Consider the following 22525-nt stretch of genomic DNA (forward strand, 5'->3'; position numbering starts at 1 on the left):
AGGTAAAATTGCCCACAGGGTTTCCAAGGCCGTAATCTTTCCAGGAGCAGAACACGGAACAGCCAGCAACTTTGAACCACTGACCTTTTGATTAGTGGTGAGAACTTTCACCAAGCACTAGTATAATAGTTTGGGGTTTTTGTTTTTGTTTTATTACAGGATGATGTTTTATAAACTTTTAGTCTTCAATCCCAAGAAAAATTGAGAGTTAATTTTAGAGTAAGACGCGGTGGTAGTACACTCAGTCAATGGCTGGCCTGCTAACTGCAGCCTGTGATTGAAACCCAGCAGTTGCACTGTGGGAGAAAGGCGAGACTGCGTATCTAAAGACTTGCAGCCTCAGAGACGCCATGTAGGGCTCGGTGAGTCAGAGCCAACGAGCAGCAGAGATTGAAGAAGGAATCGAAGTATTTTGTAGGTTCTTATTTTCATACAGACAAGACACACATTTTTTAGGGACAATCAAATATTTCTCATACTCTCTTACTAAGGATTATTATACTCTGACTGTCCTGATCAATGTTGACATACCCTGTAAATGTGAAATATCATGGCAGTTTGGTTATAATTTATACCAAGTTATAATTTTTATTTTGAGAGTGAAGTCACACTTTCCTCATCTGTACTCTCAAGTTATAGTGCAAGAAAATAAAAGGAAATTCAGGGAGTATTTGAGGAATACTACTGCAGGCAAGGGTGTTTTTAAATAAAATGCTGGAAGAAGAAAGATTCTTTAGTAAAATGACAGAGGCACACCAAGACTCAAAAGAGTACAAAGATGGGACTGAATGGGTGATAATAATATATACAGATTCAAAAGAAGCCAAAGATACTAGGATTCAGAATTCCTGTTTTTTAGAGTCTTATCTATCTTTAAATATTAGAATGCCTGTCATATAGCTCATGTTATTAGGGTAAAGGGATACAAAGTAGTAGAAAGTGTATTTTTGTCTCTCAAAAAATATGTTCTGCTGCCTATTGAAAAAGAAGACAACTTTTTCCCTTGTATTTTAAAACGGATGAATATCCATGAAGGACTAGTATATGTGATATTTCAAAATCTCTTACAGGGCATACAGGAGCGAGAGAGTCAAATTAAGTTGCTTACTGAACAGGTAGAACAATATACAATAGAAATGGAAAGAAATAGTTCTGTTATTGAAGATTTAAAAGCTGAACTCCAAAGAAACAAAGGTAATTCAACATTTAATAAAGTACATACAATTATTTTCCATGCTACGTATTAAGTATCTGAAAATTTATTTAAAAAACAAACGCTTGTCAAGAAGCTATAAAATTGTGCTTTCTCAATTTTATTTTATATTCAGAATACAGATACAGGATTTATTATTTACGTTATATGTCCTGTTGTGGTGGTGTATCTATCATCTAGTTAATTTCAACATGCCAGGTGTTGGCACAACTCCTTGAGATGGGAAGCTGCCCTGTGGGCTTTTCTGGTTGTGGTCTTTATGGTAGGAGCCCTGGAGGCGGGAAAGCTGAGTGCTGGGCTGTCAACCATAAAGCCAGTGGTTCTACCCACCCAGTGCCACTGCAGGCCTGAAGACTGGAGCCCAGGAAACCCTATGGAGCGCTTCTAATCTGTGACCTGGGGTCACTGAATTGAAATTTGACCTTGCCACCTTCCGAAAACAGCAAGCCGTCTTTACAGAAGCGCATTACTGGGTCTTTCTCCCATGGAGTGCCCAGGCGAATTCAAATGTGTCGCCTTTTGCACAGTTGTGAGTACTGCCATGTGTGTAGCCATTTTGCTACCTTGGCTCCTGTAAGTATTACTAACGTTTACATTACACTTATTAACGAAGGCCATATTTTCTATCATCTTCTTCTCTGGAAAATTATACAGCCCTGTATTATCTGATTGATTGTATGAGATAAATTTAAAATGATGACATGGTTGCTAGTAGTTTTTCCTTATTATTAGAAAAGAATGCAACAAAATAAAATGTTGAACTATGTAACAGCAGTGCAGATAATTAATAAACTTATGAATATGTTTCTTAGAATTCCTGAGGATAAAAAATGAGATGTAAAAGAGAAAAAGCAAGTGAGTGTGTGTCATGGGTGTGGGGGTATCGTGGTAGTGATGCTGCTAGAGAGTGAGTTTACACTTAGATGTTGAGGCAAAATCACTGAAATATTTGAATACAACTTAGAAACGGTGAGAGGGAGTTATCGTATTGGATGTTATATAAGTTAGCATATCTGAAGACCAATGTCTCTAAGGAAAAGCAGGAAAACACCGTCTTTTTGGCAGAAATACCAAAATGTTCCATATATTTTTTAAAAAAATCAGACTTACTGACCTCAAGTCAGTCTGGCTCAGTTGATGTTGATTGCGGATAAGTCTGTGAATGGTGTATGTCAATATGTTTTATAGTGAGAAACATTACATTGTGATCTATTAATCATTTGGTAAGAAAATACAAGGCATTGTTTTTAACTATTGTCAGGATTAAGTTTAAATCCAAGTGAGAGCATTATCACACACATTAGCAGTTTAAACAATTTAGAAATTTATTATTGAGGAACACATATTGATGTTATACTTTTATTGAAATAAGCAAAGCTGATGCATTTAGTTCCAGGTTAGTACAGCAGCTACACAAATCAGGTTTGTAGCAACCCTTGCCCATCTCAGCATACGTTTTCCATCTCATGTGCAAGAGCACAGTTTTTTTTTTGTTTTGTTTTAAACGTTTTATTAGGGACTCATACAACTCTTATCACAGTCCATACATATACATACATCAATTGTATAAAGCACATCTGTACATTCTTTGCCCTAATCATTTTCTTTTCTTTCTTTCTGTTTTTCCCTTTTCTTTTTTTACATTTTATTAGGGACTCATACAACTCTTATCACAGTCCATACATATACATACATCAATTGTATAAAGCACATCCATACATTTCCCGCCCCAATCATTCTCAAAGCATTTGCTCTCCACTTAAGCCCTTTGCATCAGGTCCTCTTTTTTTTTTCCCCTCCCTTCCCGCTTCCCCCTCCCTCATGTGCCCTTGGTAATTTATACATCGTTATTTTGTCATATCTTGCTCTATCCGGAGTCTCCCTTCCCTCCCTTCTCTGCCGTCCCTCCCCCACGGAGGAGGTCACATGTGGATCCCTGTAATCAGTTCCCCCTTTCCAACCCACTCACCCTCCACTCTCCCAGCATCGTCCCTCACACCCTTGGTCCTGAAGGTATCATCCACCCTGGACTTCCTGTACCTCCAGCCCTCATATGTACCAGTGTACAGCCTCTGTCCTATCCAGCCCTGCAAGGTAGAATTCGGATCTGGTAGTTGGGGGGAGGAGGCATCCAGGATCTGGGGGAAAGCTGGCAAGAGCACAGTTTGAGCTTTAACTTGCTCATCCGTATTTGCACTAACGAAAGAGGCATTCATGAAAGTTCATTCATGACATTCCATGCAGATCCCATTGACCGAGCTCATGCGGCCACGTCTAAGCTGCTGGAGTAGACTGGACATCCAGTCCAAGTGCCCATATGCTTCCATTACAGCGGACAGAGAGAAGTTGAATAGTGCGGGCCACTAGCAGAGTCTGCCCCACAGGTTATTCTTACAAAACAGTGTTTTACAACCAAAACCCTTCCGCTCAGTAGAATTCTTGAAGTCTGTAAGCAGTCTTGTGTCACTTGTTTGTCATGGTTGTGGTGGCTTGCGTGTTCCTGAACGCTGTGCCATTGATATTTCAAATACCAGCAGGGTCTCTCTCCCCTGACGGACAGGTTTCATCAGAGCATCTAGACTAAGAACAGACAATGAAAGATGATGAAAAGGTTGTCCACTCTGAGGGATTAGCCCCTGAAAACATGAAAAACAGCAGAACATTGTCAGATATAGTGCTGAAAGATGAGCCCCTCAGTTTGTAAGACACCCCCAATTTTTTTCAGGTTTGCTACATTTTAATAGGCTTCTTTAAAGTTCTGAGAACTGCACAGCATACTGAGTACTGCCAGGCACCTTAGAAATTTTACATAAAATGAGAAAACAACATTCTTGCCCCCAGGGGAGTTTAAGTCTGGAGAATCTGACAATTTGCAGTTTTAAGACTTGAGTGAACAATGAAATAATTAAGGCAAATTCTTTATCCCCTAGAGCATGGGTTCCCAAATTTGTTTGGCCCACCCACCCTCACCCCCCACCAAACCAAACCAAACAAAACAAAACAACTCAGCACCCTCCAGGCTGAGATTAGACCATTAAAAGTAGGTATTGCTTTTGCAGCCCTCTAGGATGGTCCCAGCCTCCCCTAGGAGGCAGTATCTCTTACTTCAGGAAGCAGTTGCTCTGGACTAGAGCTACTGTGGGCTGATTCATTGTTTTAGAATGTGAATTAATCCAAACAATCGGACAGACAAATCCAAATTGGAGAAGTCTTTCAGGCTTAGATAGTCTTAGTACCTATATAGTACAGAAAACTGACCTAACCGACAGCTGTGGAAGTAAGGACGAGCTCTCTGGAGACACTCCAAATGTGACTAGGGAAGAGCTACGTCCTAAAGTGGAGTTGACATTAATAACATAGTGGAATACACTTGTGGGACCTTCCTTTGCGGATGAAGCCCGGCTCAAAGTGAGAAGACACATCTGTGAGCACCCATTAATAATTGAAATGTGGAGTAACGAAATAGGAATCTAAGAAAATGGAAAGGTGTCAAAAATGAAATGGACATGTTATCAGGAGAGACCAGTCTCTGGGAAAGGACATCACGCTAACTAGAGTAGAGGGTCGCGAAGGGATATGACGGTTATTATAGCAGCGGGTCAGTACCAAAGCCAAAGTTGCTTGGCGATATGAGTGGACAGAGACTGGTTGCAGTGGGCTCAAGCGTCACAACGGAGGATGACGCGGGGCCGGGCAGTGTTCATAGGGTCGTTAAGAGACAGAATGGCTGACAGCACCTAACAACAAGCTCCTTTCTTAGTAGAACTAACCTAAAACTCTTATTTTTCAAATAAAAAAATCATCCTATTAAAGGGACTTTTTAATGCTGTAACATTTCTCTCCTGCCTTTCAAAGTTAGAACCACTGATTTACAGTGCTGTGATTCACCAACATAATTTATTCCTGGCTTTGGATTGTACACCCTGTAGGTGCTTCAACACTTTCTCAACAGTCTCATTATATGAAAATTCAGTCAAAACTAAAAAGTTTAGAAGAGAAAGCTCAAGAAGCTGAGAGAACCGCTGAGTTGGCTGAGGCTGATGCTAGGGAAAAGGATAAAGAACTTGTTGAGACTCTGAAGCGATTAAAAGATTATGAATCGGTATGTATTTTTATCTTCACTCAAGCAGTTTAGAATCATTCTTGTCACTCGCAATTAGAATACTCTGCCGTTTATGCTTACTGTATTAGAACATTCCATAAGTGTCTTTTGATGAAAGAATAATTTGTGCTATTCAAATTCTTAAGCAGTGTTTACTTTTTGACAGTACATTTCATACCATTTTGATCGAAGTATTTCCTCCCTAGATTCAGCTTTGGTGAAGCAACAGGATTCGATACTTTGAAATCTGTACCGTTTAGCCACCATGTAGATGTGACACTGCTGACTCATTTGATAAAGATGATAACAGAGATAATTTTATAATATCTGTCAACACAGACTTACTTTGTATTTTTAAAATATTTTCTTAGTATGATTACAACTATGTCAGTTAATTAATGACTTGCATGTTTTATTGATAGAATATGCCTGTTCTATATTTTGTTAAGTATTTTATATGTAATATTTCTGAATCTCTTTGTCATTAAGACTCTGCTCTAGGAAGTTTTACTTCTTTCCATCATTATTTCTGGGTTTCTTTTACACAAGCAGAGTAAAAATTACTATTTAGTGATATGAAGATTAGGTATATGTGCATTTCTTTGCATACTTAATAAGAGAATAAATTCCTGAGTTTGATCAGTGTGTTTAAGTCATAGTATTTTTAAATTAGATTGGGCTTTTTTCAGGGAATATATGGCTTAGAAGATGCTGTTATTGAAATCAAGAATGGTAAAAATCAAATTAAAATAAGAGATCGAGAAATTGAAGTACTGACAAAGGAAATCAATAAGCTGGAGTTGAAGATCAGTGATTTCCTGGATGAAAACGAGGCACTAAGAGAACGTTTAGGTAAGCCATCTTGGAGATATGTAACTTCTGGATTTGATTTTCAAATATTTTTGCTTGTTTTCTTAATAAAAATAGCTGAATGCATTTTTTACATACATCCATATGTGAAACCATTTAAAACAAATACAAGTGGAGCCTCTCTGATTAAAATATTTTGGGGTCTGGTGGTTGGGGCAGTATGTTTGGCCCCAAGCAGTGTTTTCATACAGTTCTCTATCTATTGCAGTCATCGGTGATGTCTCTGAGAACCCTCAAAGCTCCGTTATCAACCCACTGTTCTCAAAAATAGTAATAAATGATTATTTAAGAAATTAAAGTCTACAATTTTGGTAGCATATTAGAAGTTATCCTTTTCCTTTCAATGAATGTGACCTCTCTATGACTCATGCTGGTTTGTGATGTATTCTTATTTCGGATGAATTCAGGTAAACATTTAGTAACATTGATTAAGGGTGCCTCAGACTTGCAAGTACTTGGATTTTATAATTTAAACTGCCCAAGTTTTATTCTGGCTGAATATTTTGCGTTTATCATTGATTCTAAGAAGTCTTTTAAGTACGTATGGATGCTCTGTCAGCATAGCTCAGTCTAGATTACTTTAAAAAAAGGATCTCAATATTGATTTCATTATACTTGCTAAAATCATGTAATACTTTCTGAGAATAAAAATGACTATCTGTAAAAATAACTGTTCTCTAGAGCACTGTTTCCCAAAGTGGGCAATACTAGCCCGAATGACTCTGGTAGCAGCCAGGGAATAGCAAAAGCAGTTATCTACACTTTATCCTGGAGTATGGATTATCATTCAAGGGTTTTTAATAGACATGGGAAGTGGATAGTGTTTTTGTTTTTCTGAAAAGTAGAGAATGACAGGGCAAATAAATTCGGGGAAACCTGTACTTCAGAAACAAGGAGCCCTGGTGGTGCTGTCAGGTAAACATTGAATTGATAACCTCACAGTCCATGATTTCTCTTGGAGAAAGGCGAGGCTGTCTGTTTTCAGAAAGATTGATTGTGTTGGAAGCCCTGTACAGCGATCCCTGGTGGCACTGTCTGGTAAGCATTGGATTATTAAACACATTACCAGGTCAAACACATCAGGTGCTTCTCTTGAGAAAGATGAGTGAGTGTGTCTGTCCTGTAAAAGTTTACAGCCTCAAAAATTCTATGTGAGCCAGAATCATCTTGTTGGCAATGGGTTTGCCTTTTACATTTTTGGAGGAAATCAAAATAGATATGTGATTTCTTATAAAAAGCATCTGCATCAGGAGCTCAAGTAAGGCTTAATGTAGTAACTTAAGAGCTATTTAGATAACGATAACAAATACTATATGGCCTGTGTTTGACAGTCTCTAAGTCATGATTTGTAATCGCTTTAGACCAGTGGTTCGCAACCTTCTTAATGCGGCAATGCTTTCATACAGTTCCTCATGCTGTAGTGACCCCCCCCCAACCATAATATTATTGTTGTTGCTAACTTTCATAATTTTTCTACTGTTATAAATTGGGTGACCCCTGTGAAAGGATCATTTGATTCGACCCCCCCAAAGGGGTCACGACCCACAGGTTGAGAACCACTGCTTTAGACAATATCACTATCTAGTATTCAGAACATAGATACTTAACAAAAACAAGTAACTGGGAGTATCTGACAAGTAGCAGTAATACACTTGATAATATCCATAATAAGTAGCGTGTGCCACCAATTTAACTAAATACTTGATTTAGATTAATTTTATTATACTCCTATAGTTAGCTGTAGAAAACATTTAATACTCTTATCTTTATTATTTAGTTAATAATTGGTGTAGAATTTAAACCTAGGGTTGTTTTGCTTCATAGTTTCCATTATTAATACAGTAAAATATTTCTAGTACAGCCTGAGAAGACCTGCCTGGTGGCTTAATGGTTCAGCCTTGGGCTGCTAGCAACAAGGTCAGCAGTTTGAAACCCCTAGGTGCTCTGTGGGAGAAAGACTGGGCTTTCTACTCTAATGAAGAGTGACACTGTTGGAAACCCACAGGGACAGGTGTCTCTTGCCCCATAGGCTTGCTATAAGTTAGCATTAACTCCGTGACAGTGCATACAACATGATGCAGAGAAGACAGAGCCTGATACATTTTTGTCAAGAATTTAATTATTCTGATAACATTTTAATTCATTTGGTTCAATTCAAATAACTGAAATATTACTGTACCAAAAGTGCTTCATTCTTCAACGATGCTGACTCATTTTTTTCATAGCATATAGTTTCTTAAACTTTGTCTTACATTAATGTCGATACAGATTTTCATTATAGTACTTTAAATTTTAGGCCTTGAACCGAAGACAATGATTGATTTAACGGAATTTAGAAGTAGCAAAAGCTTAAAGCAGCAACAGTACCGAGCTGAAAACCAGATTCTGTTAAAAGAGGCAAGTACCCTGATAAAAAGGCTGTTTCCATTATTAAACCAGGGAAGAATGCTAATACGTCCATGCTTTGCAGATTGAAAGTCTAGAGGAAGAACGGCTTGATCTGAAAAAAAAAATCCGTCTAATGGCTCAAGAAAGAGGAAAAAGAGCTGCAACTTTAGGTATGCCCGTTTATCCCAGACCTTGGAAGAGTCGTTCAAAGATGAGTTGTCCGAGTCCAACAGTCCTGGATGGCAGAAATATTTTTGTTATGCTATGGTGCTTCTGCTAGGAGTTCTGTAATTGAAATGGTGGCCTGATGAGTATCTTTGAGTCCAATTCTGAGTCCAAAGGAGGAAAAAACAATTGTTATATGTGTAAACTTCAGAAAGGTTCACATTATATTTTTCATAAATATCTAGGCAACCCTGACTGATATATTTTGATTAATAATGATGAAATTTAGTAATATATATAGAAAATTTGCACTACATTTCAAAATATTTTGAATTTCCCTAACACTGTCCAACGAGAATTTTTTTTGGAAATTAGTGTTTACTAAGTGAAAGTAATGTCTTATTGAATAAAAATTGGTATATTTTTGTTTATCTTACTTGGTGTAAATATAGAAATTGGTTAACTTTTTATAATATGTATTATACTTTCTGTAAGTGAAATCTGCAGAAATTTTAAAACATACTCTTTGTTTTAGCAATATAATCTATGCAGTATATTTAAATACTTGTAGAGAAGTGAGTCTTCATAATGTATTAGTATATTCCTCAACTTACTCATATTTGTAATTCTTGTGCGCTTGTACATGCCATTTGATTATTCAATTCGTTTGTAATATTATAAATAACTTATTAAAGATGAAATAGATTAAAAGGTTGTACTAATTGGCTACAATGTGGATCAAGGCTCTTAAAACAATTCTACATTTGTTTTTTTGGTTAACTTGGTTTTAGTTTTAAAGAATTATAAAGTATTAAGGTTGTAAAAGAGTTATATTTATCTTTTGTTTTTAATTGGTTGATTTTCTTAAATAGGATTACCAGTTGAGGACCTGAACGTAGATGAAAACCTTTTTCTAGAGAAGGGAATGGGAGAAAGAAAATTAGACTTTATGAGCCTCAAAAATATTCATGAAGCTCAGTCCAAGGTAAACAGTAAATTATTGCTAGGATAAATAGAATAAATAAAAATATTACTATCAGTGCTTTTATTTTCTCCCCATCATCTTATTTTGAATATTGCTTTCATATATAGGTATTATATAAATATATATTTAAATGTTTGCTTTATTTAAATAACCTGTTGATCCAAAGATTAATGAAACATTATTTACTCTGAATACAGATTAGAAGTTCAGATAAAATAGAGCTGCGGCATAGAAGACCATCATTCAGTGTTCTACAGTCAGATCAGAATGAACCAGAGGAGAGTGAGACCATAGGAGTATTATCAAGCAAGTTCCCTGAAAGTCATCAAAGTGTAGAAAGCAGTGTGGATCCTTTTGCCTCTATAACTAGATATTCTTCATCTTTGCAAATAAAGCATGCTGATTCAGCTCCAGAAACAATTACAATAAGGGATATTTTTAAAGCCCCATGTCTTCAGTCTTTAAGAAATCTGGAATCATTAGCTAGTTCTCTAAGTCAGGAGAGCCATGGAGAAATAAATGATTATGAATGCTCCCTTTCTGATGACAATCTGCAGAAAGTGTCAAAATGTCAGCCAACATTAGGGAAAACTGTCCTACAAAAACGCAATTCTTCTTGTCAAGTGTTATCAACAGCTTCAAAGTTAATGCAGAGGTTATCACTTAGGCAACAGTCAGCGGTATTTTGTCAGCAAATTCATGATAGTGGCACTGATCCGGAGAAAGCACAGAGAGCATCAGAAGACGAACAGGTTTATACCCAAATAAAATATGCTGGTGTAAATTCACAAGAAGATTTAAGAAAAAAAGAAGTATCATTAAAGACAGAGAGTTTAAAAAGTCAGCCTGAAGTGCATCTCTCAGACACTGTGCCTGTTACCGCACAGTCAAAGCCCCATCCGATAGATCCACTTGACAAGCTTCTAGAGCAGCTATGGAGAAAGCTAGTATGTCTGAGGTCTCAGGTGAGCTTTATTCTAGATGACGTTCCTATGATTGCTTTCTTATTCTTTTTTGTAATTTACCTAACAAAGTTCTTTAAAACAGCTTTTTTTGGTCATACATGAACACTGCTTTATTCAAATTCTATCTTTAAAAATCTCAATGTAAAACATTTGATATGGATATTAACTTGGCCTGATTTATTAAATGTTTCTATAGAATGAAGTCGTAGCACAGGATTTATTGACCAAAGAAGCACAGGATATAAGTGCAGAAGTAGAACTTGAACAATGTAGAAGCCAGGCAGACCAGGTAGTGTAAAGGCCGACTATTAAAAACAGTTGATTGTGGGCCTCAAACCAAGCCAGCCCCGTCCTTGGTAGCTGTTGGCGTGTTCCTGGGTGGAGAGGGGATGTAAGAGGAGGCTCATCTTTTGCTTTCCTCGTCGTGTTTGATTTTTGTGTCGACTGCTCTTTCTCTCACTTGTTACTGTTCTCTCTCAATTGATCCACCTTTCTTAGATTTAAAAATTATGTACTATAATATAATATTTTGGAAAAAGATAACCAATTTTATTCTTATATTTTGTTTAGAATGAATTTCTTTCAAGAGAATTAATTGAAAAGGAAAGAGATTTAGAAAGAAGTAGAACTCTAATAACCAAATTTCAGAATAAATGTAAGTTGCTATAACTCTTATTTTTCTTCATATGCTGATATATACATGTGTGTGTATGTATGAAAAGTGTGTAACGGATATGTATATAAATGTGTATATATTTTGCATCATGGGTCTGAAAGCATTTTAATGCATTCTCTGTTTTCTAGAATGTTTTGTCCTTATTTCCAAGTATTATATACCATACAAATCTTTCTGATTTGTTTCATCTGTTTGCTGAACTATTTTCATTGTTGGAATTTTTGAACATGAATTCTTTTAGGATGAATAATATCTATTTTTATTGAAAATCAAGCTAGAAAATACAGTGTAAAATATCTTTACATAAAACATAATTTAAGGCAAAAGTATACATATGATATTTGTCTTTCCGCTAGAGCTAGTGTACAAATACATATGACATACAACGGTGTTCCATTTGTCCTACTGACAAAATATTTTTATATTTTAATTTTTAAAACAGTTTTGACATTTGCATTTTCCAAATGGATTTCTATATGTGAAATATTATTTATCTGTATAAAGTCATATGAATTATTATAAATTCTATTCATTAAGTGAGAAAAATATGTAATTATAGTAAGAGAATTAGCTGAAGAAAACAAACAGCTTGAAGAAGGTATGAAGGAAATATTACAAGCTATTAAAGAAATGCAGAAAGATCCTGATGTTAAAGGAGAAGAAACATCTCTCATTATCCCTAGTCTTGAAAGACTAGTTAATGTAAGTTTACTTTTTCATATGAGTGATTATATTTTATACTTCAGATATTTTAAAGATATTATTCCCCTATCTTCTAGTCTCCCTAATTTGTAATCTCAAAAACCCACAGGGGCAGTTTTACTCTGTCCTATAGGCTTGCTGTACGTAGAAATCCACTCACTGGCAGTGAGGAGTAGTATGCGTCATGGGCATATGTATGTTTATGTCTGACATTGGTGGATAGTATCTTAGTATTTGCCATATTACTATTCTTATCTTATACTCTTGGATAAAACTGTGTTGACGTATGCTACTTTGCCTTTTTAATACATTCTTCAACTATGTAGAAGAGATGGCACTGAAAAATTGCCTCATTAAATATAGTCATAATTCCATTTTTGCTCATGTTTTCATTTAGAAAATGCTACATAATTTCAAATAATTTGCTATAAATTTTCTCATTTGGACTTTAGAAAAACCCTGTGAAATTAACAGTTTATATGCATCTCTAAAGATAAAGAAAACTAAGATATGAAGAACACAAGTCACGTCTGTCTAGTTGTTTATATAATTTACCAGTCTACTGAGATTAGCTCCCTAGTTCTTAATGCTAACAAAAAAGTTTTTGCAACGCTTGGTTGTTGGCTGCTGTTAGTCAGCTCCAATTCATGATGATTCCGTATATAACAGAACAGTATGGTAACTTATCCTCTTATGCCATCTTCACAATCCTTGAAATGTTTTTGTTAGCTTTCAAGTTTACCAAGCATGATGTTTCTTTTAGCAACTGATCTTTCCTATTCATATGTGTGAAGTGATTGAGTTAATAAGCTCGGCCATCTCCCAAATTTGTTTGTATTTCCTCACAGAGTGATTTGTTTGTTTTCTTGGCAGTCCGCAATATAGCAGCCTTTTTACCCGTTCCACAGTTTGAATGTATCAGTTCTTCTGTCTTTCTTTTTCACTTTCCAACTTTTGCACATCTCAGAGAAAATTGAAAAGGGAATAAATGTCTTGAATCGGACACCTCTTAGTTATCAAAGTGACATTTTGGTTTATGAATCTTCAAAGCGGTCTTTTACAGCAGATTTTACCAATATAATACCTGTAGATTGATTGAATGTTGATTGTAAATTGAAGTAGCTGATGTACTTAAGTCTTTTTAAAAAAATTCGAACTAAGTTATCAAATTGGCAAATTTTGTGGTTCTGTATAGCAATTAGAATAGTAAAGTGCTTAAATGTCAATTTTACTTAAACGTAGATCCTTTTTCTAAAATATGACTTCAGTGGAGCTTTCTGACCGCCCCCCCCCCATTTACTTATGTATTCTTAAATATATTAGGCTATAGAATCAAAAAATGCAGAAGGAATTTTTGATGCTAATCTTCATTTGAAAGCCCAAGTTGATCAACTTACTGGAAGGAATGAAGAATTAAGACAAGAGCTCAGAGAGGCTCGAAAGGAAGCTATAAGTTATTCACAGGAGTTGGCTAAAGCAAATTTAAAGGTAGGAATTTAACCGAATAAAATGATACGCATGGGAACTTACATTTAAAATGAAACTTTTTATTAGGTGAACACTTTATGAAAATAGCCCTTAGATGAATTCTTTTAGCATTAAGAAACTATTTTAGATTTTTCTTTTGAAATTAAGTGAAAAATAAATGCCTTATGATATAGAAAGACAAAAATTCTAAATCTTTTCTCTTGGCATTTCTTAGGAGAAATTAGGATATCATTTAATTCTTGGGGGACGTTCATACATGTATGCTTTTACAAATATTCAGTAGAAAAATAGCATGAAATATGAAGTACTACTTTTAAATGTGTTTTTTCTTGGTTGTGTAAATGTAATTTCTTCTTCCCTGGATTGTCTGTTTCAGATCGACCATCTTGAAAAGGAGACTGCTCTTTTAAGACAATCAGAAGGATCCAATGTCATTTTTAAAGCCGTAGACTTACCTGACGGGATAGCACCATCCAGTGCCAATATCATTAATTCTCAGAATGAATATTTAATATATCTCTTAAAGGTACTGAACATTTGCATGTAAATAATGAAAACTATTGATAAGTTTTATTATTTAGTCTATTTTTGAACTCTTTGGATATTAAAGTGAGATATATTTTTAATGAATTTGAACTTGGAATACTGTAAACCAAGCCAATATATATTATTCATCTTCATGAGAGGCATGTTTATACATCTTGTTGATATTATGCCCTGTGAAAGATAACATCGAGTGGTAAGATAACAGATAGCTACTGTAAGGTTGGCCTTGTTATATGCTGAGTAGATTCTGACACACAGCTAACCTACCTCTAAAAACAGCATAGAACCTGACCCATAAGGTTTTCTAAGGTAGAATCTCTGCCAGAGCAGATTGCCTGATCTTTTCTCTCGGTTCACACCACCACCTTCCATCCAGCAGCCAGGATCACCAGGGCTCCTTTGCTAGTGATGTGTAAGTAAGGTGAGCACTTGTATTTATTGCTGATTGGAAAGCAGTTCAAGAGAATAAAGTGTGATAGCTTTTTAGGGAAAAGAATGGAATTGATCTTTTGTGTGTGCGCATTGACTACAAGAAAAAACTTTGAAGCCAAATTTTCATTTATCATTCTATTTTTCTTTGTAGACGTTAGTCTGTCAACAAATTAGAAAGATTACTCTTGTCCAAGGTTGGTTTCTTATATTTGCAGTCCACATCTTGTGATCACGCAACTTTCCTTGTTTTATCGGTTGCATGAATACCTATAATATCACATACCAGAGGGTTCCCCAAGGAAACCGGATGTGACGTGAAGGGGATACTGCATTTGGAGTCTGTTCCACCAGCTCAGATGGTTAAGCTTTCAATTTAGAGGTTCTGAAAAGATCGCTTAACTGTATCCAACAGGAAAGGCCAGATTTGTGGTGGACGGGGCGCTGGTTTTGCAGCCACAAAAGGCCACCCACTCACACAGCTGTCTCGGTGTATGAGATTGGGCAAAAACCAGCATGCCTCTCTTGTCCCATGCACCTTACTCACCTGACCTCGCTCGTGCGATTTCTTTTTATTTTTGCGAATGAAGAGGGATATAAAGGACAGGGATTTGACTACGTAGAAAGATGAAGAAAAAGTCGAGGAAGGTATCAGCTATCCAAACGGATGAGTCTGAAAAATTTTTCCAAGTATGTAATTGCAGATTTGGCAAAGGTATTAAGTGTATTGGAGAGTACTTTGAAGGTAGTAAGGTTGTTTTGTTAAAAAAAATTAAATACATAGCTTTGAAAAAAAATCCCGTTATTTTGTTTTTTTTGTTGGGGTATGCCCTCGTGTACTACAAAGATTATTGCAACAGGTGGTCAAAATCTGAGAAAATATAGTTTTATTCATAAGCATCACTATTGTCTTCTAGATGATTTATTGGTGAATATATTTGAGTCTTCACATACTCGTTTTAATATTTGGAAATTACATTAATTATTTTTTGTCTCAGAATTTGTATGGTAGATAAGTCTGGTAATGGCACAGCTTTATCTTTTTACTATCATATGACTATGTAATTCATGTTATATTGTTATTTTAAAATGTGTAATTTAAATGCTCCAGATGCCTTCTCTCTTTTTATTGCATTGTAGAGAGCTATCAGTGACTAATGACAGTATAATATTCTGGTATTTGATATGACAGTCTTGGGTTATTGTCCTCCCCTTTTATATAAAAATATACAAGAAGAATTATAGTAGAATAGAGAACACTACAAGGAAGGTCTGAACTTGTTCAAAGTGGCAAAGCAGATATTTAAACTTATAATGCATTGATGGAAATTGCAAAGCTGAACGCAAACGCTGAATGGACATGCATATAATGCACTTATCACTGAGTGTGGCAATTTAAGCTATGTAAATGTTTGCCAAGTCTATTACCAATGAGTTTTTAAATGTTGAGTCAATTATTTAATCGTCTAATACTCAGTTTCTTCATTGTTGAAATGAACCTCATCGATAAGGTAATGTAAGGTATTAGAGTGTGTACACAGAAGGGTATGTGGGGCTGGGTGACCACAGATGACTTTGTAAGAAGTTGGAACCTGCATATGAAGGGTTTGAATCTCATTTGGAAAGAATACACTTTATCCTTTAGTAAATCCTAGCTCAGAAGAGAAACATCCTTTAGTAACAGCTTACGTTATCTAGCGGACCCCTGGTGACACAGTGGTTAAGCTGGTTAGGCTGCTCGGTACAAAGTCAGCAGTTCAAAACCACTAACTGCTCCTCAGGCGAAAGATAGTTATTGTTGTTAGGTGCCATCGAATTGGCACCAACCCATGCACAACAGAACAAAGTACTGTATGCTCCTGCGCCATCCTCACAGTTGTTTCTAGCCCGAGCCCATTGATGCAGCCGAGATGTTAATCCATCTCCTTGAGGGCCGCCCTCTTTTTCTCCACCGTTCCACTTTACCGAGCATGTCCTTTCCCAGGGACTGGACTCTCCTGACAATGTGTCTACAGTGTGTAAGATGCTGTTTGCCATCCTTGCCTCCAGGGAGCACTCTGGCTTTACTTCTTCCAGTACAGATCGGCTTATCCTTTCAGTAGTCCACAGTACTTCTCCATTACCATCATTCAAATGCATAAATTCTTTTAAGGGTTTCTTGATTCAGTGTCCAACTCTCCCATGAATATGATGCTAGGGAGAATACCATGGTGTGGGACAGGCACACCTTAGTTCTCAAAGTAACATTCTTGCTCTTCAATATTCTAAAGAGGTCTTGTGCAGCAGGTCTACCTAATGCACCACACCTTTTGAGCTCTTGACTGCTGTTTCCATGGGCGCTGATGGTGGATCCAAGTAAAGCTAAATCCTTGACAGTTTCAACATTGTCTCCATTTGTCATGATGTTACCTGTTGGTCTGCTGGCAGGATTTTGGTTTTCCTTCCAGGGAGCTATATCCATACTGAATGCTGCAATTGTTGATCTGCACCACCAGCCTTCCTTCGGTCCTAAGGCAAGCATGCTTCCTCACACAATCCAGCTCTTCTGATGATTTGCCCAGCATACAGATCAAACAACTATGGTGAGAGGAAACAGCCGTGACGTCCACTTCTCTTGATTTTAAATCATGCGGCATTCCTTTTTTTGCACAACTGCCTCTTGATTCAAGTACAAGTTCCAAATGAGCACAATTAAGTGATTCGTAGTTCTCAGTCTTCTCAAGGTTATCCACAATGTATTATGTCCACAGTCGAATGCCTTTGCACAGTCAAGGAAACAAGTGAACCTCTTTCTGGTAGTCTCTGCTTCGAGCCACGATCCGTCTGACCTCACCAGGGATATCCGTGGTTGTGCGTCCTCCCCTATATCTGGCCTGAACTGGCAGGTCCCTGTCTATCTACTGCCACAACCTTCCTTGGATGTTCCTAAGCAAACTTTTGCTCTGGTGGGATATCAATGCAATTGTTCTATAGTTGAGCATTCTGTCGAGTAACCTTTTTTTGGAATACTACAAATATAGATCACTTCCAGTCAGTTGGTCAAATAGCTGTCTTCCAAATTTCCTGGCATAGACGAGTGTTTCATCGGCTTGCTGAAAGGATTCAGTGGGCAGTCTGTCCATTCCTGAAGTCTGGTTTTTGGCTAATGCCTTCAGTGCAGTTTGAACGTCTTTCTTCAGCACCTTTGCTACCCTCCTTCGTGCACCACCTCCTGAAATGGTAGCTTGTCCACCAATTCTTTGTGGTGCAGTGACTCTGTATCCGTTCCATCATCTTTTGATGCTTCCTGCAGCGTTCTACATTTTGCGTATAGAATCTTTCAGAATTGGAATTCGAGAAAAGTTTTTTTTTCTTTCAGTTTCAGATATGCTAAGCATGTTCTTGTCTTTTGCTTTTCTAATTTTAGGTCCTTGTACATTTTATTATCATATTTGACTTTGTCTTCTTGAGTTGCCATTTGAAAATTTCTGTTCCGCTTTCTGACTTCGTCTTTTCTCCCATTTGCTTTAGCTGCTCTAGGCTTACCGGTATGGTTCAGAGTTTCTGCTGACATGGTCTTTTCTTTCTTGTCGTTTTAATGACCTCTTGCTTTCTTCATGAATGATGGTCTTGGTGTCCTGCCACGGTTCCTCACGTCTTCTGTCAGCAGTGTTCCGTGTGTCAGATCTGTTCTTAGGATTTTTTTATGTTCAGGTGAGACAGTCTCAAGGTCATAACTCAGTTCCTGTGGACATGTTTTAATCTTCCCCATCTGTATCCCGCACTTCCATATACGCAATTGATTGATGGTCTGTTCCAAAGTTGGCCGCTGGTCTGGTTTTGGCTGCTGATACTGAGCTTTTCCATCTTGTTATCATAGATGTAGTCAGTTGGATTTCTGTGTTTTTTATCTGGGAAAGTCCATGTGTGTAGTCCCCTTTTGTCTTGCTGAAAAAAGGGCTTTCCTAGGAACAGGTCATTGGTTTTGTAAAACTCTATCCTACGATCTCCCCCCTTCATCTGTTATCACCAAGTCCTTAATCTCCACCTACTGTTTCTTCCATCGTGTTTCCAGTTTTTGCATTCCAATCACTAGTAATTATCAATTTATCTTGATTGCATATTCAATCAATTTATAACCGAGTTCATTGGTAGAATTCTTCAGTTTCTTGCTCACTAGCTTTTGTGGTTGGTTCATAAAGTTAAACCATATTTGTATGTATTAGATATGCTTGAAGACTGATGGCTGTCATCCGATCACAGACAACATTGTGCTTCATGATGGCTGTAAGCAGCTTCCTTTCTGACAGTGAATGCCGTGCAGTTCCTCTAGATCAGCGGTGCTCAACCTGTGGCTCGCAACCCCTCTGAGGATCACACGACCCTTTCACAGGGGTCGCCGGATTCATAACAGAAGCAAAATTATAGTTATGAAGTAGCAACAAAAATGATTTTATGTTTGGGACGATCAGCACAACATGAGGAACCATATTAAAGGGTCATGGCTTTAGGAAGCTTGAGAACCACTGCTCCAGATTGTGGTATTCCAGGCACAGTAAACCATGTGATTGTCTGATTCCACATGGCACTACCTATCCATGTCAGCTCACTAGTGCCTAGGATATTTGAATTTCTTTCATCCCATTTCATTTTGAGCAACTCTAATTTTCCTCAATTCTTACATTGCACATTCCTAATCCCAAGCATTAGAAACTGTTTGCACCTGTTTCTCATTTCCTTGCACCATGCCTCCTCAACCAGTGAGGATCCTAATGGCTGCGCCGCCTCAGGCTTCACCTGACTCACTTCACTGCGGTCCACAAACTCCACGAAACCAGCTCCTCTTCAGTCAGCATTGGCTAGCCCTCTGGCCTGAGGACCCCATCTGCAGACAGTATCTCGGACCATGTTCTTCTTCCTTTGTTTAGGGTTCACTATTCCAGAAGGTTTGGAAGTTATGCACAAGGCCTTCAGCACTTCTTTCTCTGAAGTGGGCACCCAAGTCCTTCTTTGTTGTCTGAGCTTCGTCTAGAAACTTCTCTGAAACCTGTTCACTGCGGGTGACCCTGCTGGCCTTTGAAATATCAGTGGTACAGCTTGCAGCATCACACAACACACACGTCACCACAGTGGGACATGCTGGCAGAGATGTGGTGGCTATAAAGGGTTTCTAAGATTACAACTGTTCAGAGTTAGTCTTGCAAACCTATAGGGGGCAGTTCTTCCTTGTGCTGCACGGTTGTATGTGCTGGCGTTGACCATGAACTTGGTTTGGTTGATGTTATACATAGATACAAATGGTAGAGTAGATCCATACTACAATAACAGCTGAAGATCCTCTACCAATTCTCCACACTACTACTAGTGTGTAGCACATTAGACTACTGGAGATTGAGGAAGAATTGGATTGTGTGTCTAGTATTTCTGAGGAAGCCCCGGTAGCTGAGTAGTTCTGTCGTCAGCTGCTGCTAGCCAAACATCCAGCAATGGGACTCAGATGCTCCTCAGGAGTCTCCTTGTGTCAAGATGACAGTCCTGGGAACTTGATCAGGTAGTTCTCTATTCTGTTGGGCACTGTGAGTGGGAATTGACTGAGTGAGCACTTCTGAGTATTTAAAAAATTGAAGAAATTTTGTATTAAAGTCAAAAAGTGAATACCAAAAAGGAGTGAGTGTAAGTGAGCCTGGAAAGATAGAACTGTCAGATGGGACACCTGAAAGGTGAGGGCAAGAAAAGACCGTTTTCTAGGTATCAACTTGAATACTTGATACTGGTATAACTCACAGTACAAAATGTAGAGGGCATGAATGGTTTGGTGTTGAAGAAAGCGCATTTGCTTTAAGACATGCTAAATTCAATGTATTTCTGAAAACTATACAGATGTCGATTTGAAATGTGGGTTTGAGGGTCAATATTGACTAATGCTAATGACCTAACACTTGAGAACTGGTGAAAAAGTCAATTGTTCTAGTACTTTTCTGGAAAATGTCTATGATAATAAATCCTTGATCATTTTCTCTTTCCTTCTGCCCTTGGAATCCTAGTTTTGCCTATATTTTCTTTTCCTTGTTCTCCTTTTTTCCTACTTTACTCATTCTCATTTTTATACTCTTATAATTTTTTTTCAAAAAATTAACATGCTAAAAAGAAATTGCGTGCTTTATCATACCTGACAAAAGCTTATATTTATAGTAGCTATCATCTGAAAATGTGCATGCTTATTGTTATTTTGAAATATGATGGAAATATTTTGCTTATTATATGGAGGTACATAAAAAGATTTCTACAAGATGAAAAATTCTACAAAAATCTATATTATTAAACAAAAATACCAATGTGGAGCTACAAGCTATTGTTTCTAGACATACCTGCCATGGAGGTCTATACATTGCAGAAGGCAGTTTTACCCTCTCCGTAACCTTTCCCTGATGAATTGTATCCTCTATGACTTGCTTGCCCTCCAGTGGACAATTATTGCATCCTATGAGATTCAAATTTTGTTCTTCTCAATGTTCCTTGAGCTAGGGGAAAGCAGGTTATGATGGGGTACCGTGAGGTCTTGCCCTTGTTGTACTTGAAGTCTGAGCAGCTGCACTTTCATGATGGGAAAAGAATCCCTCGGCACAATTTCCATGCCCTTGTTCTCAGGAATGTAATTTTTAATTAAAACCAAGCAAACTTTGTAGTAAGCCCCTATAATCATCCTGTGTTAATCAAGAAAATTTATCAACATTATGCCATTGGAATACCAATTAATTAATTGTCTCATGCTTCTGAGCTGACCTCTCTGTCTTGAATTTAATTTGCTTATCAATCTCTTAGGAAGCTGCTGTTTTAATTGGAATTTGTTTAGAAAGAACCTAAGGGGTCTGAGGCACATGAGAACAAGTCAACAGCCATCTAATGATTGCCGAAACATGCTTGATTTGTATACGTACACTGGAACCTTGGTAGCAATGCTTGTTGGCACCGTTATATATTTTCAAATTTAAATGTACATTTTGATTTCTTTAAAGTTTTATTTCATTTTCATTTCTAGGAAATAGAGAATAAGGAAAAGAAGTTAAGCAATTTAGAAGATTCTCTTGAAGAATATAATAGAAAATTTTCAGTAATTCGTCACCAGCAAAGCTTATTATATAAAGAATATCTAAGGTACAATATTAGCAAAACTTTGTACATATAGCTATATATAATCTTATTTATACTTGAAGTAATTTTTCCCTCTTCTTCCTCTACCACTCACCCCCCCCTCTTTTTTTACACTGGTGACTTGTTAAGTGCAGATTTGTAGATAAGACAGTATTATAGTTTAATCATGACAAGCCCGTCATGAATTCTCTGAAATTATTTGCCTAGGTTTGAATTCAGACATTACCATTTGGTAGCCATGAGATGATTTATTTTAGCTATCAGTTCCTCATTTTTCTATCTGTAAAATTCCATGATGAGAATACTTTATTCATAAAGTTATTACCAATTTAAAACTGTTACCAATTTAAATGGAATTTTTGCATTCATGTCATAAGCTATTGAGTAACTATTATATCTGTTTTAAGAAAGCTTTAAATTTCTATGAGTTAAAGTTATCTCTTCTTATAAGTAAAGCATTTATTAGGTTTGTTCATTAATATTTTTGTTTTAAAGTGAAAAGGAGGCCTGGAAAACAGAATCTGAAACAATTAAAGAAGAAAAGAGAAAACTTGAGGATCAAATCCAGCAAGATGCTGTAAAAGTAAAAGAATATAATGTAAGAGAAACACTTTCTAGAATAGAATACAGTACTGTACAAACTAAGAGGGTTAGATTCAGCAGAAGCGGTGCCCAGCCACCTCTACCAACTGATCTGAAAGGGAGGGATCACATTAGCAGGTCTTAGTTGGAGCGGGCGGAAAATGTAGACCAAAAATCAACAGCATAAAAGAGACTAGACTTTCTGGTCAAATGAGACCACCGGACCACCCAACTCTGTGACCCTTAGTCACTCTTCAGCTCTGGAACTGAGCGCACCCAAGGC

The 22525-nt window shown here is 37.1% G+C and overlaps 1 protein-coding gene across 7 annotated transcripts in view; it reads left to right on the forward strand.

Annotated features, from left to right (window-relative positions):
• CEP290 (centrosomal protein 290) overlaps nucleotides 1-22525 on the forward strand; it is a 101986-nt gene that overhangs the window by 15374 nt on the left and 64087 nt on the right. For all 7 annotated transcript variants that reach the window (XM_075551213.1, XM_075551207.1, XM_075551211.1 and 4 more), the window contains 12 exons: nucleotides 1071-1194; nucleotides 5143-5315; nucleotides 6005-6167; nucleotides 8482-8582; nucleotides 8656-8743; nucleotides 9611-9723; nucleotides 11259-11343; nucleotides 11924-12066; nucleotides 13390-13554; nucleotides 13931-14080; nucleotides 21548-21663; nucleotides 22156-22258. In XM_075551213.1, coding sequence (XP_075407328.1) covers nucleotides 1071-1194; nucleotides 5143-5315; nucleotides 6005-6167; nucleotides 8482-8582; nucleotides 8656-8743; nucleotides 9611-9723; nucleotides 11259-11343; nucleotides 11924-12066; nucleotides 13390-13554; nucleotides 13931-14080; nucleotides 21548-21663; nucleotides 22156-22258 — 1524 coding nt within the window. The remainder of the gene's footprint in view (nucleotides 1-1070; nucleotides 1195-5142; nucleotides 5316-6004; nucleotides 6168-8481; nucleotides 8583-8655; nucleotides 8744-9610; nucleotides 9724-11258; nucleotides 11344-11923; nucleotides 12067-13389; nucleotides 13555-13930; nucleotides 14081-21547; nucleotides 21664-22155; nucleotides 22259-22525) is intronic.

This window comes from Tenrec ecaudatus, chromosome 6 (assembly GCF_050624435.1).
Source record: "Tenrec ecaudatus isolate mTenEca1 chromosome 6, mTenEca1.hap1, whole genome shotgun sequence".
In the NCBI taxonomy this organism is placed as follows: Eukaryota; Metazoa; Chordata; class Mammalia; order Afrosoricida; family Tenrecidae; genus Tenrec; species Tenrec ecaudatus.